Source organism: Rhinichthys klamathensis, unplaced genomic scaffold, assembly GCF_029890125.1.
Source record: "Rhinichthys klamathensis goyatoka isolate OS25496 unplaced genomic scaffold, OSU_Roscu_1.1 h1tg000716l_1, whole genome shotgun sequence".
Taxonomy (NCBI): domain Eukaryota; kingdom Metazoa; phylum Chordata; class Actinopteri; order Cypriniformes; family Leuciscidae; genus Rhinichthys; species Rhinichthys klamathensis.
In genome coordinates this window covers 382,627-406,941 of record NW_026607131.1, presented here as the reverse complement: position 1 = coordinate 406,941, position 24,315 = coordinate 382,627, and the positions used below count along the sequence as shown (strand labels likewise).

General features: G+C 38.1%; 2 protein-coding genes across 2 annotated transcripts; both read left to right on the top strand.

The window, feature by feature from the left end:
• Positions 1-205: 205 nt before the first annotated feature.
• Positions 206-3,143, top strand: dnal1 (dynein, axonemal, light chain 1). The gene is made up of 7 exons (XM_056242241.1): positions 206-359; positions 1,225-1,334; positions 1,449-1,504; positions 1,585-1,640; positions 1,718-1,844; positions 2,272-2,412; positions 2,509-3,143. The coding sequence occupies exons 1-7, from the start codon at positions 351-353 to the stop codon at positions 2,556-2,558; spliced, it is 549 nt and encodes a 182-aa protein (XP_056098216.1). The 5' UTR covers positions 206-350; the 3' UTR covers positions 2,559-3,143.
• Positions 3,144-4,102: 959 nt separating this feature from the next.
• Positions 4,103-13,951, top strand: tedc1 (tubulin epsilon and delta complex 1). Its single transcript, XM_056242248.1, has 8 exons — positions 4,103-4,304; positions 4,693-4,783; positions 4,864-5,075; positions 8,096-8,272; positions 8,376-8,465; positions 10,275-10,361; positions 12,279-12,485; positions 13,370-13,951. Exons 1-8 carry the CDS (start codon positions 4,173-4,175, stop codon positions 13,730-13,732), a joined length of 1,359 nt encoding a protein of 452 aa, XP_056098223.1. The 5' UTR covers positions 4,103-4,172; the 3' UTR covers positions 13,733-13,951.
• Positions 13,952-24,315: the final 10,364 nt, after the last annotated feature.

Genomic DNA, 24,315 nt, shown 5'->3' with positions numbered 1-24,315 from the left:
GTTAGGTATTAAAAACTTAGTATCAATATTAGGTTAAGGTGCACAAATTGTGACAGACTACAGATGATGTCAATGTACTGTCTAGTATAGGGAGCTTTTTGTAAGTTAGCATCTGTGACGTTATTCATTAGTGAGTTGGTGAATTTAATAACATTCAGTTGCATAACGTTGACGTACTTGTAGAGATCCAGAATTGTTTTCCCTACATTTTGTTATTGTTTTTGTTTCCAGCTATTAACTATGTGTTTGCCATGACAATGACGATAAACTTCCCCTTACCTTGCTGTGAGTGACTAATCAGTTGTTATGTGTGTTTTTAGGCAAAAGCAACAACTATTAAAGAGGCCCTGATGAAATGGGTAAAACATTTATTACTAATTTAGTTTGTAGATTAACTTTTTTCAAGTTTTAAAGGGATAGTTCACCCATAAATGTCAAATAATTACTCACCCTCATGTCGTTCCAAACCTGTAAGACTTTCGTTCATTTTCGGAACACAAATGAAGATCTTTTTAATGATATCTGAGAGCTTTCTGTCCCTCCATTGACAGCTACGCAACTGACACTTTGACGCTTCAAAAAGTTCATAAAGAGATCGTAAAACTAATCCATATGAATTAAGTGGTTTAGTCAAAAATTTCTGAAGAGACATGATTGCTTTATACTATGAACAGATTGAATTTAGGCTTTTATTCACATATAAACATTCATCAACACACATCAGTTTGGTAAACAGAAGCTCAAGCATGTTCGCTTGACGTGCGAGAACCAATGAGGTTCATTCTCACAGTTGAGCTTCTGCAAGAGGTTTGTTTTCGCATGTCAAGCAGGTTAGGATGATTCTGTTTATGTTCACTGATCAATGTTTATATGTGAATAAAAGCCTAAATTCAATCTGTTCATCATTCAAAGCGATTTTCATTTAAAACGATCTCAATTCATATGGATTAGTTTTATGATCTCTAAATGAACTTGGTGGTAGTTGCGTAGCTGTCTATGGAGGGTCAGAACCTCTCAGATTTCATCAAAAAGATCTTCATTTGTGTTCCAAAGATGAACGAAAGTCTTACGGGTTTGGAACGACATGAGGGTGAGTGATAATGACAGAATTTTTATTTTAGGGTGAACTATCCCTTTAAACCCATTAGACATTCCTAGTATAAACTGTAGGTTATTTCTGTGTACTATTAATTATTTTTATTGATTTCACTTGGTTGTTACAAGGAGGAGAAAACAGGCGAAAAAGCGAGCGAGGCCACGGCAGTAAAGCTTTATGGTCAGATCCCTCCCGTTGAAAAAATGGACGCATCTCTCTCTAATCTTAGCAACTGCGAGTGAGTCTAAATATACAACTCCAATTTTTTGTGTATTTTCTCTTAAACCATCTTCCATGTGTGTCATATAATAACTCCCTAAAATATCTTCATTGCAAATTCTGTCCTGCCTAGGAGATTATCCCTGTCTACAAACTGTATTGAAAAAATTGCCAATTTGAATGGTCTAAGTAAGTACTCCCTTCAGATACAAAGCTGTCAACTGCATTCGTCATGATTGCATAACAGTTTATTTACATTTCTCTCCCAGAGAACCTTAAGATATTGTCCTTGGGGCGGAATTACATCAAAAACCTTAATGGACTTGTAAGTAAAGGAACAGAACATTAATGATAGCTTGACGAATTCAGAGATAATTCACACAGCTCTTCTGTCCCCCACAGGAGGCAGTAGGTGATACTCTGGAGGAGCTGTGGATCTCTTATAACCTCATAGAAAAGCTGAAGGGAATTCACGTCATGAAAAAACTCAAAGTGTTATACATGTCCAACAACTTGGTCAAGGAGTGGGGTGAGCATTGAAAATAGACTCACCTGGGAGTCTGATAGCAGCTTAGTCATGGTACTTAAAGGGATAGTTCACCCAAAAATGAAAATTCTGTCATCATTTACTCACCCTCAAGTTGTTCCAAACCTGTATGAATTTCTTTCTTCTGCTGAACACAAAATAAGATATTCTGAATATGGTTAACCAAACAGTTGATGGACCCCATTGCCTTCCATAGTGAGGGGGAAAAAAATACTATGGAGTCAATGGGGGCCATCAATTGTCAGGTTACCGAGTCCGACATTTTTCAAAATATCTGCTTTTGTGTTCAGCAGAAGAAAGAAATTCATACAGGTTTGGAACAACTTGAGGGTGAGTAAATGATGACAGAATTTTCGTTTTTGGGTGAAGTATCCAGGATGATGAGTTTATGAGGCTGTTTGTTCCTTAGGGGAGTTTCTGAAGATGGCAGATCTTCCATCATTGGTGGACCTCGTCTTTGTGGGGAACCCATTAGAAGAAAAGTATGCCGCTGATGGCAACTGGTTAGAGGAGGCTACCAAGAGGCTTCCCAAACTTAAAAAGCTAGATGGTAAGTGTCATATTTGTGATGACATGAAAAAAAAAATTCATATGTTAATAAGGCCATGGTTGCAAAAAATGGATTCCTCGTCATTTTCATTTTTAGGGAACCCTGTCATCAAACAAGAAGAGGAGGAAGCTGAAGGAGAGAGTTAATGCAATTTCTTACGCATTTTTATTGTTCAAACACCAGCATTTTTACTTTTAAAAGTCTGTGCAATATTTGCATTTTTAGGTGTATTTATTAAAAGTAAAGATAAAAAGCTAAATCCGTTTTCTTGAGCTTTAACACTATTTGAATAGATTTGAAAAGCACACACTTGAACCGCGTTTTGTTAGCCTCAGCACAAGCAGAGATACACAATCATAATTTATGGGTTGTGCAGAAGGACATATATAGGATGGTGCTAATTACTTACACTGTAATAAGAATTGATGCATGTCATTGTTACCTCAAATAATTTTTTCTACTTGATCTAACCCTTAAAAATCACTTTATTAATTTAATTCAGTCATATTTAATAATATTTTTGACTTGAATTACCAGTTAATTCATGTTACCACATGAAGGACATATTAAAAGTTAAGAAAGTTAATGACTAAACTTTTTGACGTTGTGCTTTTCAGGGTGACCAATGCTAAATTGTAACAGTAAAATACAAGCCAGTGATATTAAAGCAAGTACAAAACTGGATGGATACCATCAAGGGTATGACAGAGACTATAACCTCTTTAGTGGTGCTATACCTTAGTCTCTATTAGAAAAATTCAATGTAGGCCCCTATCTATTCATTTATATTCATTAATGTTTATTATTAAAAATGACCATTTTTGTAATAATTTACTGTAAGCAAAACTCCTAATTAATAGGCAGTTATTCTGTTGTCATACAGTTTCATTACCAAGTGTATTGTTAACACATTACATTGAATAATGGTACTTAAAGCAAGTTGCACAATGAGAGCAATTAAACACTTTGTAGCATGTCTTGTGGCCAAATAAAGGCACCATAATTAATTCTGTAATTAAAAAGTTATCTGACTTCGGTTTCTGATAACAATTTTATTAATGTGATTTCAATTTTATATTTACAATTTTAAGCATGTTTTAACATTTTTGACCCCTCTACATGTTAACTGTTTTTGTTTACTGTTTCACAAGAAAAAATAAACTATTTTGTCCTCTGCGCAAAAGTTATATTGTTATCTTTTCAATTCATATTATTATATATTACATTATCATCATTAATATTATATAGGCCCTAGCATTCAATTTCTTTTCATTTAGAAAACGACAAGCCTTTAAGAGAAGGGGGCAGTAAAGTTCTTAAGAAGTAAAGTTGTACACTTATGACTTTACCCATAGACCTTTCATTATGATTATTATAGTGCTTATTGTATTATTGTGTGACGTATTATTGTGTTTTCAGTTCAATACTCCGTTATCATAAACGTTACATAATCACAAAATATGACGAAACGCTGTTCCCTTTACTTTAGATCCTTTGAGAATTCATTTCTACATTTTAAATATATAGCAATGGTATCATATATGAATGAAATATACAAAATCAAGAGTTTTGCAGTATTTCTGCATTTTTAATGCAGACGTCATCGTGGTGGGCTGCCTACAATTCCTATTGGTCAGGATTCACGTCAATCATGAAGCGCGCCAAAACAGCAACTAATCAAAACGGCCTAAAATCACCCAACTAGGAAGTGGCTGTTGCCTAACGACCGTCAAGGTTGTCAACATACTACACGAAGAAAAATGCAGCGCGAAAAGAGTGTTAAAGTGAAAGAAGTAATCACTTCTCTCTGCAAACTACTGTCTGGGTTAAGCGTCGAGTCGATCCCGACAGCCGAGGCTTTCAGGAGAGCCAAATTCAATAGAGAAGATTCGGTAAGATCTAAGTTAGCTACACGGGTGGCTATTTCTTTTATTTCCTGCCAAAGTGCTTGACTTGTCTAACATAGGCAGTTAAAATAATGTATTCACTAGAGTAATACCATGCGTGTGTGTGTGTGTGTGTGTGTGTGTGTGTGTGTGTGTGTGTGTGTGTGTGTGTTAGTTATACAGATGGTAACATCATGTAATTATAATATATATAACGTTATATATTGAAATGTAACCATCTGATACCCTTATTGTACTATGGTAAGTTAACGTTACCACTTCTTTCTGCCTTCCCCTCCCTCTCTTTAATTTGATTTAGGATCATTTGATAGATAAGTCATCGTTAACTAGATAAACCTTGCTTAGTGTGCTCATAAATAGGCTTTGCTTTCAGGCACGGGACATGTGGAGTTTGTTATGTAGGCTTCTGCAGAGAGCCTTTGCACTGGATTGTTCGTGCCACTGCCAGGACTCTAAAGACTTTGGTAAAATTTATCATTGCCCATAAATGCAGTCCATGTGTTATTCATTATTGTTTGTACAACCAACAGTGTTGTGTTTGCAGACATGCAGCTGCTGTTTGTGAGGAGTGCTCTGTGCCACTGTGGCTATGGGGCGCCGTGGGTGTTGGGGCCCCGGCCCCCCAGTCACATAGACGAGGTGGGGAGCCGAGATCTGCTCCTGGCGTTCGGCTGGGTGCTGTCATCTGGGAATCTGTTGGACTTCCTGCTGGCAGAGAAGCTTCATCAGTTAGACATGCTCTCATCTGCACCAATGGTGAGACCTTGAGTTTTGTTGATCTAATCAAGGGAGAGATGACTAATTTTAACAGTTGCTTTTCTCTTGATGCTAAACAATAGGATTTTGTAAATGAACAGTTGTCAAGTTAGTATATCAAGTGTTATTCTATATAAGGCCAGCAGAGGGCAGATTAACACTGCATTTTATGCACAGTGATGCACACAGACAGGACATTGAATTTCGACCTGTTATTCTTTAATAAAAACTACAGTGTTGTTATTGAAATCATATCAGCGGCCTCCTAAGAACATTACACAAGACTGAGACACTAAACAATTAACTTGTGGTTCCGTTTGCTCTTGGTTGACTAATCTAATTGACTTTCTAATAAAAAGCAATCATGAATGGAACACAATGCATAAAATCTTGTTTGCTTTTAGGATCAATTTTAAAGCTGTTTCACTCTTTTTAAAAGTCTAATTGGTTAAGTCCTAAAACTTTAATCTAATGGAGACTTTCTAAGTGTCAGTTTCATCTGTTTCAGTGGTGCTTGCTAAGTCAAGCATCACTATTGCTCATACCTGGGTTTCATTATATTAACCTTAAGTATACATCAGCCTGTAACTCAACCCACACGGTTTGTGCTACAGCCATGAGTGATACATACCACAAATGGTATGTCGTGTTGAGGAGACGTGTGCTGTTATGATTCGAAGCATTTCTGATTTGATTGTCACCTGGTTGATGATAAAAAAAAAAAAAAAAAAAACGACAGCCTCACTTTTAAAAAGTACTGGCCAAAGTCATATTTACGAACCAGAATATCAGAGACTTAAAGGTTTGCTCTTTTGTCTTGTAAGTTAGTTAGCTAGCAACCACCCAGAACACCCTGATCTGTTCCTGAGGTTTTTCCACTCATTTATTAGTTGTTAATTATTATTAATAGTCATTACAGTAAACCAGAAATGTGTTCTTTCTAATTCTAGTTTTTATTAGCATACTGTATATAAGTATCATCAGTTTAATAAAATGTCCATGACATATATATATATATACACTCACCGGCCACTTTATTAGGTACACCTGTCCAACTGCTCGTTAACACTTAATTTCTAAGCAGCCAATCACATGGCGGCAACTCAGTGCATTTAGGCATGTAGACATGGTCAAGACAATCTCCTGCAGTTCAAACCGAGCATCAGTATGGGGAAGAAAGGTGATTTGAGTGACTTTGAACGTGGCATGATTGTTGGTGCCAGAAGGGCTGGTCTGAGTATTTCAGAAACTGCTAATCTACTGGGATTTTCACGCACAACCATCTCTAGGGTTTACAGAGAATGGTCCGAAAAAGAAAAAACATCCAGTGAGCGGCAGTTCTGTGGGCGGAAATGCCTTGTTGATGCCAGAGGTCAGAGGAGAATGGCCAGACTGGTTCGAGCTGATAGAAGGGCAACAGTGACAAATAACCACTCGTTACAACCGAGGTATGCAGCAAAGCATTTGTGAAGCCACAACACGCACAACCTTGAGGCGGATGGGCTACAACAGCAGAAGACTCCACCGGGTACCACTCATCTCCACTACAAATAGGAAAAAGAGGCTACAATTTGCAAGAGCTCACCAAAATTGAACAGTTGAAGACTGGAAAAATGTTGCCTGGTCTGATGAGTCTCGATTTCTGTTGAGACATTCAGATGTTAGAGTCAGAATTTGGCGTAAACAGAATGAGAACATGGAACCATCATGCCTTGTTCCAACTGTGCAGGCTGGTGGTGGTGGTGTAATGGTGTGGGGGATGTTTTCCTGGCACACTTTAGGCCCCTTAGTGCCAATTGGGCATCGTTTAAATGCCACGGCCTACCTGAGCATTGTTTCTGACCATGTCCATCCCTTTATGGCCACCATGTACCCATCCTCTGATGGCTACTTCCACCATGTCACAAAGCTCTAATCATTTCAAATTGGTTTCTTGAACATGACAATGAGTTCACTGTACTAAAATGGCCTCCACAGTCACCAGATCTCAACCCAATAGAGCATCTTTGGGATGTGGTGGAACGGGAGATTCGCATCATGGATGTGCAGCCGACAAATCTGCGGCAACTGTGTGATGCCATCATGTCAATATGGACCAAACTCCCTGAGGAATGCTTCCAGCACCTTGTTGAATCTATGCCACGAAGAATTGAGGCAGTTCTGAAGGCAAAAGGGGGTCCAACCCGTTACTAGCATGGGGTACCTAATAAAGTGGCCGGTGAGTGTATATATATATAAAAAGAAGCGAACTGGTTAAAAAAATCAAGATCTGTTATTTGATACCAGCATTTAGACATTTTATGGGGGAAAAGGAGTGTTGCACTCAGTGTTGTATTGTTCTTAAAACAAGTGCTGCATTCATCTACATCTGTATGGTGTCTTTATATATGTGCACATAAATCAGCATATTAGCATTGAGCACGAAATCAGAATATTAAAATGATTTCTGGATGATCATGTGACACTGAAGACTGCATTAATAATGCCATAAATTCACCTTTGCCATCACAGGAATACATTGCATTTAAAACATGTTAAAATAGTAAGGTTATTTTGAATTGTAATCATTTCACAATATTACTATTTTACTGTATTTTTACAGTTTTATTTTATACTGCTATGATCGTCATCCAAACAATTGCTGAAAGCAACACTTTAAAAGAATTTAAAATAATATTTTAAGCTGTTAATTACAACAACATAAAAAGAAAGAAAAAATAATAAAATAATATATATTATTATTTTTATTTTTTTCTTCTTTCAACAGCCCTAAGTTGTGATTTCTTTGCTTTATGGGTTTAACAAAGCAAAAGCAAAATCTCCCCCTGAAACCAGCTTGGGGTTCATGTCTCCCCTGAGGTTATATCATAAAACCTTTAATCTACGGAAGATTTTCTTTATCTTTATTTTTGTGTTGTAGGATTTGTTCTTTTTGCCTCTAGGTGTTGTTTCAGCACTAATAAAATGATTCTTGAAAGCTATTGTAATGATTTTTCCTAATATGTTTGTGGACATGTAAGATCCCCCAAGGTCTAACACATGGACAGGATGACGTTGTGACATGTGGACCAGGAGAGGATGCCACAGTAAAGACGGATCAGGTACTACAGGCACTGCAGTGGCAATATGGGAAACTGAGGCTCCAGTGGAAGAGCTTACTTTCAGCCCAGGAAGAGGGGTCTAAGTTCACTCATAGGGCAAGTCACTCGACACATAATAGCCTAAAAAAACTATGATGAAAACAGCATATTTGGATGTAAATGCAGAAATGAAATAATATCCTGTGATTGCTTTCTCTAGGTTATCTCCAATATCAGCCCCTCTGCTGCTTGTCAGCCTCATTTCACTGGTTCCCATCACAGCAACACGACATCAAGTGCACTTGACAAGGTGACATGAAAACACTGGAACATTTTAATGAAATATTGGCATGAGATCATGTAGGTCTTAGGATTTCTGCATTAAACACTAGGCAAGTGTTATGAGTTCAGCCCCTAATCATTGTTATTACATGACAAGTGACACTTTTACTATATTAGATTCTCTCCAGAGATTTCTCATCGCATTTGTATTCCTTTGGTGTATGTTAAGTGCTTCTATCCGTCATCAGAGCATATGGTGATCAGCGCTTGATAATAACTGCCGTAAGCTAGGTAACAAGCTCATTTCAATCGGCGAATGATTGCACGCAGCTGTCAATGTGTTTTTCATCCCCTGGCTTATTCTGGAGAAGGCTGTAATGAAGCATCCACCTCTATGTGCCGCCCTGTTCTTTGGTGTGACAGATTGACAAGGTGGGAAACCCTGCTTGTTTGAAGAGTGTGGATCTTGATCTTTAAAGTCAAAAGGCCTACGCTCTTCTGTTCCCTTCCTTTTCCATTGCTCTTTAGAGGCTTTTTAAGAGTATTTTATCTCAGTGAAAAAGTCTCCCTCCTGACATCTAACGAAGGGGCTGTTTTTGTCAGGTAGGTTGTTTAGAGTGCCTTAAAAAAGAGTGAAAAAGGATGAGTGGGATATAGAGAAAGTGAGTGAAAGATGAGAAAAAGAGACATTGTGAGTTTTTTTTTTTTTTTTTTTTTTAAATGCTGCTACCTAGGTTTTGGAATAATTTTTTCCTAATCAGAGGATGGTTTATTTCGAACAGCCATTATAGCAAGTAGAGGCAAAAATGTGTAGTGCAAGAATTATAATACAGTAAACCCAATCATTGCATTTTTTTCCAGTTATTTGCTACATGAACTGGATGAATTATGTTTTTATTCATGAGAACCCATTAAAATGTAATAATACACAGCAATAGTTATCCATTTATCAATTTTCCACAAAAATAGTAAGCAGCACAAACTTTTTTCAACATTGATAATAAGAAATGTTCTTGAGCACCAAATCAGCAAAATATAATAATTTCTGAAGGATTATGTGACTCTAAAGACTGAGACAGAAATAATGTGTTTTTTAAATTGTAAAAGTATTGCACAATATAACTATTTTGACTGTATTTTTGATCAAATTAATGCAACTAATTTTAATAAAACCAATTTAATAAAAAGTTATTAAGCGAATTAAATTGTTTTTGTGTAATTGCACAGCAAACCCAGGTTCAGTGTAAAGAAACAAATCTCTTCCCTGAAATAGTGCCATGTTGCACCTGGTTAAGGGTGTTATGTACTGCCTTACTTACAAATAGTAACACTTGTAGCAGGCATGAAATTTGCATACTGAAAACATCATTGGTCAACTTAATGACATCACTATTATATTAGATGTATTACCAGTGTTCAATTCTTTTTTGGGGGGTCTTGCTTCTAAATAATAGATATTCTAGACCTTCGTCTGAGTGTGTGAACTATACAATGTGGGATGTGTTCAGACACAGGCTAATAGATCTCTCTTCTCAAGCCGTGTAAGTCATGGTGGGCAGCTCAGGGATCTCTCCCTCCCCATTGCCCTTCAGCCTGTGTGGGGTGCCGAGAGGAGTTATCAGCCTAAAGTCCCTTGAGCGCTTCTGTCTAACTGCAGAGATGTGAGGTATTAGCCGAGCTCCTACAGGGAAAAAATTGCCCCTGAGTACAGATCAAAGCGGCTGCCAAGTGTGCACAAAACTGTACTTGCACTGTAGAACCACTGTGGTTTTATTGTTTTAAAAACAACAGTGCTACCCTGCGTGAAATCAGGATTTCTTGTTACATTTTATTTCAGGAGCTGGAGCGGATACAAGCGCTGAATGGAATTCTGGAGGTGTATCTGGAATGGAAACTCCATGAGCCTTTATTCTGGTGCTGGATGGTATGTGCTTTGTTCCATGCAGGAATGAATTTGAGTTTCAAACTCGCACTCCTTTATCTGAAATTCTGTTTGTTCACGCTGTCACATCGCTGTTCAACCCCAGGTATTTATGCATGGCTAGTTCATTGAGAAAGATGTGGGAGTTTTTCAACACAACCAAATTAGCTTACTCTGAAAAGTTGTTACCAATGACGCAAAATCTAATATGTATATTACCCCAGTGTTGTTCGAGAGCCAGACTGGCGGTCTTCCCGCAGTAACCTTGTCCAGCTTTGAGTTGTCACTCACAGTGATGCACTGGTGCTCCAGGACTCTGAATCTGGCAGACAAGAGCCCTCACTCACGCTGGCTCCTCTCCAATTTGAAATGAAGTTGTAAAGAAGTCTAGCAGGAGTGGGTCCTGAGCACTTGGCAGGGGTTTCATTTTTCACTCTCAGTGTGCATTTTGAAGTAAAAAGGGATGTTTTAACTGCTATTCAGTAAGAGTGGTGAGCTCATGGGTGTCTTTGAGTTGGACAAATGGTGGAGGGCTTTTGTTTTCCCACTTCCAGCACATCAGACTATTGAAATGATTACTTTTCTCTTACAATTCTGTTATGTTGAACCTCAATAGAAGTCGATAAAAGTCACACAATCAGAATAAAGCACATTGAGAGGTTTCATTGAATTACAATAACCACTATCTAATTGAGTTGTAGAAATACATTAAACCTTGTTAATCCAATTTTTGGTTCCTTTTAGTAAGAAATTCAATCTAGACTTTTAAAACGCAGACAAAAGTTCCCCGGTCCAAAGAACAGGAAGAAAAGGAATGGAAATCAAATAGCATGCCCACCGCGTCAATGGGAAATCTATAGTCCTTGATGAAAGGCAAACATTTTTGGGATGGAGTGGTATTTGGGCAGGATTGTTTTGTCACTGTTCACACAAGAGTGATGGAAGCAGGTCTTAAGCTTCAGCTATTGGTTGAGCCGCTGTTGAATAGCACAGGTTCTTAGAGAATCGATTTTCTTTGGAGGTTCTCGCACAAAATCTGACTTTGAGAAAACTGGAGAACACTTTGACGGTTATTCTGTATTTTGTATGTTGGGGCATGTTGTAGCAGAACTGTTTTAACAAGTAAACAATCAGTCGTGCTTGCTGTTATTTTTGCTCATACATAGGGTTTTTAGTTTATTCTAAACTCCTTAAGGCCCATTCGCAATAACACCATGGCCTAACCAGATGTAATGCGACATGCAATTAGTCTGTCCATACATGACAAAATCAATCAAAAATCACAGCCAATCACAAGAGTGTCTGTCTGGTATGTTTTACTATTAGTTTGGTCTTACTGGTAAAACATGCAATGTTTTGCTTCCGGCAAATGACCGTATGCCCATTCACAAGAGAGTCGAGTTCCGGTGGAAGGGTAACCTCTGACCCGACGTAGGTCCTCTTCTCTTATATCGAAATCCTTGAACATTTTTCTTTAAAACGCGCAGACCGTTGCCAGAAGCCAGTGATTACAGATTTAGTTTGATTATAAGCTTTTAGGGCTCTTTTTCCAATATTATGACACCCTAGTCAAAATACAGAAACTACAGTACAGATCTTTTAGCCATTTGCATGTCTAAGCAGCAGCACCCCTCATTTTCTTCAAAAAAATGTAAAAAACCGAGTTGAATTGTGGTTGATTGCACATTAAAGAGAAACCTGATGAATAAAAACTACACAGTAAGCATGTTTTGGTTGTAAATGAGAACCTGCAGCAAACAAAGCCCTCTGATAGCTTTTTAGTTAATGAATCCAAAGAGATATATTTCTTTTAGCAGAACTAACTGATCTGGCATGGGTTTTTTTTTAACAGTGCATCTCAATTGACGCAGAAGTGTTTCCTGACAGACATGTTGCTCTCATGCCATTGTCTCCGTGCAGGACACCGTGATCGACAGCTCCCTCGCCGATGTGTCCGAGGTGGAGCCTGCCGACTGTCCACCTGGGGAGCGGGCTGTCACGGTGAGGTGTCCTCACAGCAACAAGACCAGGAGAGCAGTCAGACGACTTGACAAGATGCTGCTAAGGCTGCAGACAGACCTGAGAGCCAGAAGAATAGAGCAGTCCACTCTCACACTCACCTCACAGGTAATGACCCGTCAGACCTGCATAAGTGCCGTCGGGAAGGCTTCAACTTATAATAAGGCCAGTTTTTTACTGCAAGTTCATGAAGTTTTAAAATTCAAGCTTTTGTCAGTTTTGGTGCCTGAGATGTTGACAGTCTCAGTTTTAAGATTGATATTAAACTCAGTCACACATTGATGTGTTTATCACATCATCCTTTATTTATCTATCCGTCCCAACAATACACAAAAAAATAGTGACAAAATTGTAATAAAAATAGTGATGAATTAATATTGTTGTGCTATTTATGTCATTGATTAAGGACCTATTATTATATATATTTATTAGTATTATTACTACTTTTCTTTGGGTTTTCATAGCTTCCAATTCACCAAGGAAAATGATTTGTTCTGTGCATGTGGAACATCGTGTTTTGAACATTACCTGTTCAAAGGTTCTACCAGCAGACTTCAGAGGTGTTAATATCCCGATAATGAGGGAGGATAGAGCTAAAAGAATTATAAAAACTAGGTCATCTCATCATTGCATTCTTTTATTGCCTGAATAAATTACACTTCATTGTATGAAAATCCAATATGGTAGGTCCGACGGATAATTAGGTGGTCTTTGTGCTGTGGTTCCAACCACAGATCTAACCTGTAATGATAAATGACCGCCTGCTATGGCTGCGGTCTTATTTTGAATGTCTGAGACTGAATTTTCTTCACATCAATTCTAAACACATTCCTTGTGATGCAAAAGATATACACTGACATTTATACTCCCACGTACTTGATCATCTGGGCTACTGCAATACCTTTCTTTTTGATATTAGTATCTTTTTGATGTTTGATCAGTATTCCAGTCTGTTGAGATCATCAGTCTTAGCAAGCTCTCGTTCTCATTAGGGGGGACGTCAGGGGGCTTCTTGGCTCTCAGATAGGCAGAGAATGGAGGTGGAGAAGAAGGTTGCAGGTTATCTAGAGGGTCTACATCTTCCTAACACCTCCGCAATCACATCAAGTGGCTTTTTGCCATGTCTCCAAGATCCACAGCCCTCAAAGCCACCTCACAGATTCCACAACGGAGAGCCTGGCCTGGCAGTGACAGCTGGGAAGCTCCAGGCATCGACGGCTCTGGGCGAGCTGAGGGAGAGGGAGGCTGTTCTGCAATGGCAGCTGGACGGGTTGAGGCAAAATATGAGAGTGGACTTGCAGAGACAGGCCAGCAGAATAGAGGGGGTGGTTCTCATCCCACCAATTAAGAGATAAACACACTATTTGTGTCATTATATGCACTGCGATCCTGACATAACACTGGACAAACCGCATTTCAAGTCCCTAAATAAGGTGAACATATTAGAGTTTTAGTTTATTGCTTTTTCTGTGGAGTTTTGCATGAAAGAGAGAATGTATTGCAGTCAATTTTTATGTATTTAAAAATGCCCTCTGCAATGTGAATGTCTGTTTTTGGACAATACAACTTTTTTCAAGGGAATTTCGTCTATACTTGAATCCTTCCAATGAAAAGGATTATTTTGACTACTGAAACGCATCAAGCCACACTCGGAAAAACAACTCTAATGACTCACACTCAAGAAAATGGCTGACCCCTTATTACTTCTGTGTACTTTGCGGTGTGCTAGAGAAAATGGAAGACATTTGAAATAATTTTTTTAATGTCGGCTACTTTTAGAGTGCATAATGGCCCACAGTTTCCAAAGTAGGTCATTCTTTCTGTTGCTTTCCGAACCTGTGAAAGTTAGGATCGAAGTTTGGGAAAAACCAAACACCAGTAATGATTAGCAGCTCCCTGCTGATATTCAAACCCAGTTTTACTGAGCGCTTCATAACATGATAGGATTTCCCCTTTCAAGGCCACTACCAGTCAGTTGGTGTGGTCTCAATTACATTTGGAAAGCTGTAAACAAACTAGGTGTTCAAGATAACATGAGCTGTTGGGCAAACTAAAGAAGCTGGCACAGGCCACCGTATTAGCTGATTAAGAAAGTCATTTCCAACACTGATTTTCATTAGGATTATAAGCAGAAATCCTAATCTAGACGCTGTACAGAGCATGACGAGTTCTAAAAGGATTTTCTCTCCATTACCTTCGGCCTCCTTATCTAGGCCAGAATGGCTGTTTACAACTGAGGGAAAGCAAACACACAGACTCGCTGAGTCCGTTTCCCTGATGTGTGATGTGTGCTCTAAATGAACTAAGCTTTGTGTAGCTGAAATTCCAGGTTATAATTATGCTATTATCAAGAGGGTCAACCAATGTCAAGCCAAGAGCTGGTGTGGGTGGGTTCAATAATTAAATGCTGCAGAGGTGTGAAACAGGTCTAAGTGACGCATTTTCTTTTTGTCATCAGTATTAATAGGTTGCTTATTTTCACACTTATGTGTAACGTGGTTCTGCACTGCATCTGAAAGTACAGTTTTTAAAGCAATGAACTCTGTACAATATATATAGGCTTCCCCGTTGTTTGACAAAAACAAAAGTCTTTTGGGGTCGCAATTACTTTACTGTGTAATTGTAGTCTCAGCTTCAGATGGCAATCTTGCCGACCACACAGTGCGTTCACTGACTGTTTAATGCATATTGCAGACAAAGCTGGAAAGTACTTTCTCATCTGGCAAGCTCTAATCTGAGCAGCTGATATGTACTTCCCTGATTAAGTGCACAGAGGTTTTTTTATCAGCCTGATTGGAAACAAAGTGGAAATCTCTGAATCTTCCAACATTTTCCAGGTTAGTGACATCAAATCTTTAAGAGATTTTTGTTTGAAGCACTTGAATATCATTGATATATTATATAGTTATTGTTAATAACTATTGTTAATATTTACTATTATTTACCTATAGTAACTATATTGTTAATATTTTAAATTAGATTTTATTTTGATATTTTCTGTTTTCGCTTAAATTTTAGCGCATTAATTATGCACCTTATAATGCATTGTATGATCGCATGAATAATAAGAAAATATAATGCATTAAAACACAACAAACAACCAGTTTCAGATGGAAATCAGCAAATATTATAATGCATTTAACTTTGGTTACAATTATTTATGAAAAGATGTAATGCTTTATAATGTAGGCTACATTATGAATACCTTTATAATGCATTAGGCATTAAGGCTTTAAGTAAAGTGTTACCGCATTTAACATGATCCACAAATGTATACAAATCCTTTTTGGTTAATAGAATATTGAATTAATGGAATAAATAGTGGATTTTAATGTAATTAAATATGTTGAGCTTCATCCCATGTATTTAACACACTTACCTTATTTGACATAAAGGTTTCATTCTTCCATGTGATTATCAGGTGCCGGATTCAACCCGTTTCAAAGGATTCCATCACTTTATCCAAAACTAAAATGTTCAAATGAATAGATTCTATCATCATTTAATCATTACTGAATCATAAACCGTGTTTACCTTTTACATCCAATACATCTATATTGTCTGTTTCAGCATATAAAATGTATGTGTAAACACTCCTGCATGTGTAAACATGCCTAATGAGATCAGGCTATTGGGATTTGTAAATCATGTACCATTTGGATATACACATGGTACCTTGTCTGATGTAAATGAATTTTATGATGATCAAGTGCTGTCTGTAATAATTTCTCCAATAACTGTTTTATAATTTATGTCCGTTATCAAAGGAACTACTCAACGTGGCAACCCAGAAATCCCAGTTGGCTATCTGTGTGGAAGCTCAGCACACGCCTCATGTTGGCGTTACGCTAATGTGCTGCAGATGCAGGCCCAAAATCACTGTGCTGTCTGCTAGTTCTCTCAGTCAGAAGCCTGATTAGACCTGTCCCTGGAGGTCCAAAGTCATTCTTCCAGTACACATCCAAGCCAGTCCCAGCACTCTTTACTTATTACAAAACGGCAGCTTCCATCTGGGGATGAACATGGTACTGCGGTGCCACAAATGAGAGTGTGGCACAGACAGACAGTGTTTCCAAAGGCACTGTGCCTAATGGATGGCGACAGGGTCAGTGCGGCACCGCTGCACACTCCACCGCTGCTCATTTAGACAGGAGGCCATTAGAGAAGGCGTTGTCGTGATGGCCCCGATAGGTACTCGGCTGGAAACAGACTTGAGCCATCCTTCACAGAGATGGAGCAGACCGCTTTACCCTTGAGGACCCTGATGTACAATGGGGCCTTGCTAAGTACCCACAGTGCAGAACTACAGAGCGCTTTGCAAGAATCGCCTTGGTATGTATCTTTTTAATTGGATAAATTGTGTCTTTTCTCTTGCAGACGGGGGGCAGAGGGTCGAGGGGGCACGACTCCGAGTTTTCTTGGAGATCTGAACGGTGTGTGCAAGCGGGGAGATGCATCAGACTAATTAATGAAGCCGAGGTGTTTGGTACACAGGGATGACGCCTCGCTTTCATCTTCTTTCAAAGGTGTTAGAGCACAAAAGCCATCTAACTGTCAGTGCCAGATATAGTGACAGCGAAAAAATGAAGAGTTTACCGCAGGCGGAGGGTTTGAACCCCTCATAAAATATGGAATACAGCAGCCTCTGCAGCTCAGGGACATAATGCAGATAAGAAAGTACTTCAGGGTGAAAAATGTTTACGAGTTCATCAAATACAGACACAGAAAGCCTGATTTATTGGGAGATGCTGGCTTAGTATTTGACTGAAAATCTTTTATGAACATGTTCCTCTGCTGATATTGTAGTGCTAGGGTTTTTTAAACTGGGGTCCAGGGACCCCCAGGGGACTGCGAAAGAGGGCTAGGGGTACGTGAAAAAAAATACATTTACAAAAGTAACTTTTAAAGTTAATGTTTACGCTTAAAATATTAATTAAAGGTACACTATGTAACTTTTGGCCCTCTAGCGGGTAAAAAAACAAAACTGCATGGATTTTGCAAAAGAAAATTGTTTTTGGTTGTATTTTGGATGAATATGGTTATCCTACTGCTCATAAAACACTCACTATAGGATTAAGAGATATAACCAGTTTAGATGGAAAGGATCTCAAGCTGACTAGCTAAAGACGTTACTGTAGCTTTACCCATTAATAGACACGGTACTTCCTTGAAAATAAATTCCAGCACAGCGCTACAACAACCATAATGAAATGACCCTTCACTATAAATAATGCTATTCAATGAACTTTGTTAGAGAACTACATATAACAATTTATCTGTTCAATAAAATACTTTACTCACCTGTTGAGTAATAAAAACGCTGTCTCCACGTCGGTTTTACAACATTTCAAATCCCACAGTCCCATCTCTGGAAGTCGAGCCAATGTTGATTCTAATTATGAGCTCTGTTACAATCTTTTTTTGCCAGCTGACTTTCCTCTGTTTTGCGGTTCGTTTGTTTTTTGTTTTTTTAAACGGGATTCTCCGTAGGTTCAAGATTTAGCTTGCTCCATGTCAAATTTAGTTAATTTTGAACAACAAAAAAAAACTTTTCTTGCATTGCAAAATGTTTCTTGCATTTTTTTACATTCACATTTACCAAAGTTGACTAATATTTAATATTTATACTTTTTCAACTCAATAGAATGGTCAAGAAATTAAATATATACCACAATATTTTTAACATAAAATAATAAAATAAAACATAAAAATAATCTAATTATTCAATTTAGTAAACAATTATTTCGTTTTGTTATACAATGTCTTTAAAATAAAGTTTATATTTGTCTTAAACAGCATGTATTGGATTTGTATACTGTACATGAAAATAACTGCCTTTATATTTTACTCAAACCGAGATCATCATATTTGGAGGCCATCATAAAGTTTGAAAACCCCTGGTCTTGCACATAGGGCCTATATAACCTCACAAGTGGGGCAGTATTCAAGGCTTCAAACCCCTCAGTACCAGAAGGCATAAAGTGCATTATTAAAGCACTGACCCAGCTACCAAAAAATCAGGTCTACATATTGTATGTCTGTATTGGTGCAGTAGATTTACGGAAATGTAAGTATCTATTCTTTATTGATCCCGGTGGGAAGGTTTCCTCACAGAAGCCTCTTTAAGGTCAGTATTATCTCCATTAATATGTTTCTGCACAACAAACTTTAAAAATGACTGGAAAATCAATGATGGATGGGAAACTATAGGCTTCAACTTGGCTCTTCTTATTTTTCTATTTGTATTATGCTCCACTTAAAAGTCAGTTGGGGAGACCAGAATTAGTTATGTACATTTTTTCTTTATATCCACAATTTTTAAGTAGCAACAGAGTATGTGTTTATATAGACCTTAAAATCTTGGATACCAAAAATACAATTAAACCCGTGTTATCACCATTGCGTCATGTTGTCATACAATATGGAGCCTTGTAGGCTTTAAAAGAGAAAATTTAAAAGGTAAACGGCAAGACACGGCAGGGAAAGACATCCACTACATAATCTTTCGAGTAATTATCCAAGAGACTCTTAGTCCATCAGCTCTAGTGGGGTTCAGTAACAAAGCAGTTTATATAGAACAGACTAATGTTATGTTGTGTCTGTAAGAGAGTGCTAAAGTGGTGAAGATCTCACCCCAGGGCACATCAGTGGCACATATGAGAGAGTATATCTGTGGTAGTGCCGTGGAGCAGATAGCACAGCCTCTGAGCATTAAATCAATAGCCATCACAATGGCTGGAGGATTTACAGCCGCCCATTGATCCCTCCATAACTCCTCAGACCAAAGCAGCTGAGCGTGAAAGACTGATCATGTCGAGCCCAGAACGTGGCCTGGAGGGATCTAAGATACAGACCAGAGCAAGAGACTGCTGAAGATCAACAAAACAGATCAGAAGCTGGCTTGAGTAAAGCCCTTAAGCCAGTCAGTTCGCCCGGCGGCCATCTTTGTAAGACCCCTGGCAGCTATTTGCTAGTCATGCCAGTACAGCTCTTGTCTGCTTGAATGGAGTATGACTGAAATTTTAATAACATGTCAAATAACCATTCATATTTTCATAAATTCTCATACAATTTGCTTCTTATTTAAGGTTGCTCCAGCAACTGCGCATGGATGTGCAGAGACAAAAAAAACACTGTGCAGTGTACACTGTATAATACCTACACTACAGTATTTTGAATAGCGTCAAACACAAAGAAATGACAAAATACAACAAAAAAAGAAGTGCATGAAACAACATTGGGCAATGATACATTTTTCAAACTGTTGTTGCATGGTCTCCTTATGAGCCATTCACACAGAATACGTTTTTCCATTCCACTGTGCTGAATTTCATGTTTTTTCTATATAAACACGCTAGATGAAAGTGTTTGACCATTGCGCTCATGTCTTTTGCAGTGTTTCGAAAAATACACAACTGGTGTGCACATCCCAAACACCCAGATTGGGCGCAGGTGCAGGACAACTGAGTAATACAAATTAAAAAAAGAAGTGTGAAGTCCGCACACTGAAAAAGCTGCTCCAAAGAATTTATGCCTGAAGAAGACCGGATGGTCGAAACGTTGCCTTGCTAATAAATTCTTTGGAGCAGCTTTTTCAGTGTGCGGACTTCACACTTCTTTTTTTTTTTTTTTTTTTAGTGTTTCGTTCATGACATGGCGTTCTAAAAATGCAGACCTCAAGTTAAAAGTTAAACTTTTAAAAAACGTGTCTCTAGACCTTGCATTTTTTTTTCATTCCACTGACCTGAGTCTCACAAAAAAACGTATACTGTTTGAACCGGCAAGTCTAGTTCCGGTGGAAGAGTGACCTAGGACCTAAGACTCATATACACCTAGTATGCTTGAGGGTGAGTAAATTATGGGATATTATTCATTTTTGGGTGAACTATCACTTTAACTTAAAAAAAAATTGTCCATGATACCTAAAGCATAATATAACTGATGTTAACTATTTGAATCTTAAAGTTGTCACATGGTGTCACACCCTTATAGGAATGCCCACCTGAAGTAATGTAGTAAGATAGTGTTATTAAAGACCTAATTTAATATTCAACTTATTGATGATGCATACTACTGTGTGTACAGGCAAGCAGATTAACCAAGAATAAAAATGCAACACACAGTTTTTCATTAAGTTTTCCCATAGAAAACCATTTACCATGTGGAGTTCATATTCTGGGCTCATCTGCTCGCCTGTATATAGTATGTATCATCAATAATCTGGAAAATGAATTTGATCTTGTAATATCTCTGTTTTAGTAGGCTACATTATGGCACTTTAAGTGTTTTTCACATCAAGAGTTTTAGATGTCCCTCTGTTTTTAGTGATTGAAATACAGCAGCAGGTGCTATATATGGATCATAAGTGCCCAAATCTTGTGTTTTGTTTGTTTTTCTTCTTTTGAGATGTGATCTAAATATTCGTGGCTTGAAACAGATGCGAAATTGACAGGCCTGTGCTGCGGTGGATGCTTTGCCCTTCAGGTCTCCGCGCCAGTCATTTGACTAAAATGTCTCCTTGACCTTCATGTATAATTCATCAAGATGAATGTATGTCAAAATGTAATATTTTAAATTTCGTTTTGTGTAAAAAAGTCTCAAGTTCCATCAAATAATGAATTAATAAAAGAAAAACAGAGCTAATATTACTTGCGGTTCATTCTTTGCATTGTGGGATACATTATTCAGTGCTCTGCTCTATACTGCTCGTTTGATGTACTAACTACACACAGTAGGTATGGTAATAGTAGGTCATCCAACAGAAATTTTGCATACATGATAAACGTGCTGCATGTTTTACAAAACGTTTTGTCAAATAAAAAACAATAAATTATGCTTAACTTGCCGGTTGTTAATGACAAAAGTAGTGCAATCTATACTTCAGCTGGCTAGTCAGGGATGACACCAGAAAGATTTATGGCTCAAGACTCAATCTATACAGTATATATCAGAAAGAAAAATCCATTTGGACTTTGTTTGTATCAGGAGAGAAGTGCCCAAGGGAGAAATGTGATTATAGAGACAATCTCTGTGGTGCATGCGGAGAAGCGGGAAAGATCCGACTATGTTTCCGCCAAAGTGAGCATCAACACGGCCAAAAGCGTGTGCAAGTTTTGCTTAGGGATATATTCCTCAAGCAAAACTCCAGGAAAGATTGTTGTTTTCAACATCAGCAGGCATGTTAAATTGCCAGTCATGGTACAACAAGAGCATGTTTGCGCCTTCTAGCTCTTTCATGTGTGATATGTACCCTGTATTATGTTAGCTTTCCCTGGTTTGTTTTGGCTTCTCATAATAATATCCGGCTGCAGCCCTTTGACACGTTCTCTTCAGCCGAGCTGACAGCCTTGTTCTCTGATATACACAGCAATAAATAGCATTCAACTTGCTCCCCCAACCCCAATGACCGTCTGTCATCTGCTGAACTTCCTCTATCTCTTCAGCAAACACCCAGCCCAAGTCGTCATAAATACCAGTGGGGGTCAATAAAGACTCGTCAGTCATGTATGACGTATATGTGTGTGAGAAGAAGAGAGAGCCTCCTTTCGTTCACTTTCGCTTTATTTGCTCCTATATCACCTTCACTCTCATCCCTCATCAGCTTGCACACAGCTTATAGGCTCTTAATATGTCCTATTAATGCTCTTGTCTAAGATGAGCATAGAACCATTTGGACAAATTAAACGTTTTATTGAAGAACTAAAAGCTTTTTTCAATTATCAGGCTGAACTATGACTTTTTCATTTCTTCTGTTCAGATCATCTGTTATTGACATTTTTGGTTACACTTTATTCTGATGGTCCCCTTTAGACATTCTGTTGACTATAGTTGCACTTACATGAGTAAGGAACTTAGCTATAGGAAATATTAATAATCAATAATAACTTGTTATGATTAATTATGAATATTTGGGTCAGTTAATTGGATTAACTTGACATGGCTAAATTAATATTACAATCAATTAATCAGTTCGTCCAACGAACTTGATTATTAATTTATTCTAAGAAAAGGGTATCTTCCATGGCCACAAAAGAATAATTATTTCTTAGCATGTACAGCGCTTTGAGCATGTAGCAAGATCAAGATCGTAAAAGAGACTTTGTTTGCAAGCAGTGAATCAGAACCAAATACATAAAGTGCGCAAGTTTTATTAACTAAATCATAAACATGAATAAACTAAACAAACATACATAAATACATGTGTTGGAAAAAGGAGTGAGAGTTGGAATTGTGTAGCGATGGAGAAGATCCATCTAACTATGAGAAGAACCAACAGCATTTCATTTTCACATTTCATTGAATTGAATACTTGCATTTGTAGTGGGAACAATTCTTGAAGTTGTGGAAAATTGAAGTCGTTGAGGGTTCCGGCAGTGGCAAGTGGAAGTTGTTTGAAAGTTATCTTTCTCCATGAGCAGATGGCTGGTTTGGTCAAGGCCTGGGGCCCTGGGCCCTGTTGAGGCCACGCCGAGCACCCAGGAGAAGTGAGGAAGTCGGAAGAGTGGGTGATTGGAATCCTGGTTCCAAACTCCTGAGATTGTCCTTGGTTCTTTGTGAGAGAGTCTTCTCTCTCCTGCCTGAGCCCATATCTGGTTGGATCAGGGCCTGCTGGGTCCTGGGCCCCCGTGGAGGGGGAGGGGTATCACCAGTATCAACAGAAACAGTGTTGCGGCTGGATGAAAAGAGAGGGTGGTCACATGTGGACTGTCTCTAATAAAGCCCGAGAAAGATCCAACCCCTAAGGGTTGACTGGACCAATAAGCAAGGTGAAATGTCTGAGTGGGAAGGTTGCTTTAGTTAATTTACGAGTCTTTGTCCCAAGCGTGGTTATACCTTCATTAATGCTCAGATAGATGTAACACATCCACACTGCTAGAAGAAGGTGATGTACATCAAAGTGTGAGTCATTAAATGAGGATTAATTAGGTAGGAGGCATGATACATGTGAGGTTACATTGATCGTTAGTTGGTTGTATACCAAGGTACATTCCATAATATATATATAATAGTACACAAGACAGTAAACCACTGTTTCTTTCACAGTTTTATGCATGTTCATTTATAGATCAGTTATGATTAATGCAGCAAAGTCTGTATTAAAGATTGTTTCTGTCTTCCCATTGTCTCTCTCTTGCGCATGTTGCCAAAGGAATGTGGTCGTAAAATTTCCTTATCAGCCCTGTAACATGACACTGTTTCAGCCCTGGTGTTCATTTCATTTGGGATGTTAGTTTTGGAGTTTCATAAACCTTTGTATATAATGAATAATTAGTCTGTGTCTGATGGGTCCAGACCCTACAGATGTCAACTAACTCTTTAGAGTAATATATTTGAGTATTAGTAGACTGTTAGGGGAGGGTTAAGGTTAACAGAAAAAGGGGTTATGATAAGTAGAATAAGTTGGCACGTACTTGCAAAGCTAATTATAGTCAGTAGAATGTCTAGAGGGGACCATCAAAATAAAGTGTTACCAATTTATTTAAAGGCCGGTGCACTACAGAACAAGAACCTCTCTCTAGTCTGTGGTTGAAACGGTTAATTCCAGTAGAGTAGTGAAGCTAAAAACAACTTACTCTAATAAGCATAGGACACAAATATTGTGGAAAAGGTCTATTTTTAATTAGGTTAAACAATTTTTAGAGCTTATTATGTGAAATCGGATTTCCCCTTGATTCCCCTTGTCCTTGTGAACAGGGATCATTTTGACAACATTGTTGTCTGTACATGAAAATGCAATGGAAAAACCTTTCTGTTTTTAGTGTAGTTGTCATGTAAACGTACCCTAAAATGTCATACAGTAACTCAATCTTCCGGTGAAACGACATACTTCACTCTGGTGACTGGCAAAGTTACATTTACAGTTGCAAGAAACAGTCTTGACTTGCTAGTTAATTTCTCCAACGGTGCATCATACTTCAATAGTTAAGCAGCGAGTTAC

Coding starts and splice junctions, on each gene's coding strand:
- dnal1 (XM_056242241.1), top strand. Junction 1,335..1,448: donor TCTAATCTTAGCAACTGCGA/GTGAGTCTAAAT, acceptor TGTCCTGCCTAG/GAGATTATCCCTGTCTACAA. Junction 2,413..2,508: donor CAAACTTAAAAAGCTAGATG/GTAAGTGTCATA, acceptor TTTCATTTTTAG/GGAACCCTGTCATCAAACAA.
- tedc1 (XM_056242248.1), top strand. CDS start 4,173: ATGCAGCGCGAAAAGAGTGTTAAAGTGAAAGAAGTAATCACTTCTCTC. Junction 4,305..4,692: donor AATTCAATAGAGAAGATTCG/GTAAGATCTAAG, acceptor CTTTGCTTTCAG/GCACGGGACATGTGGAGTTT. Junction 4,784..4,863: donor CCAGGACTCTAAAGACTTTG/GTAAAATTTATC, acceptor TTGTGTTTGCAG/ACATGCAGCTGCTGTTTGTG.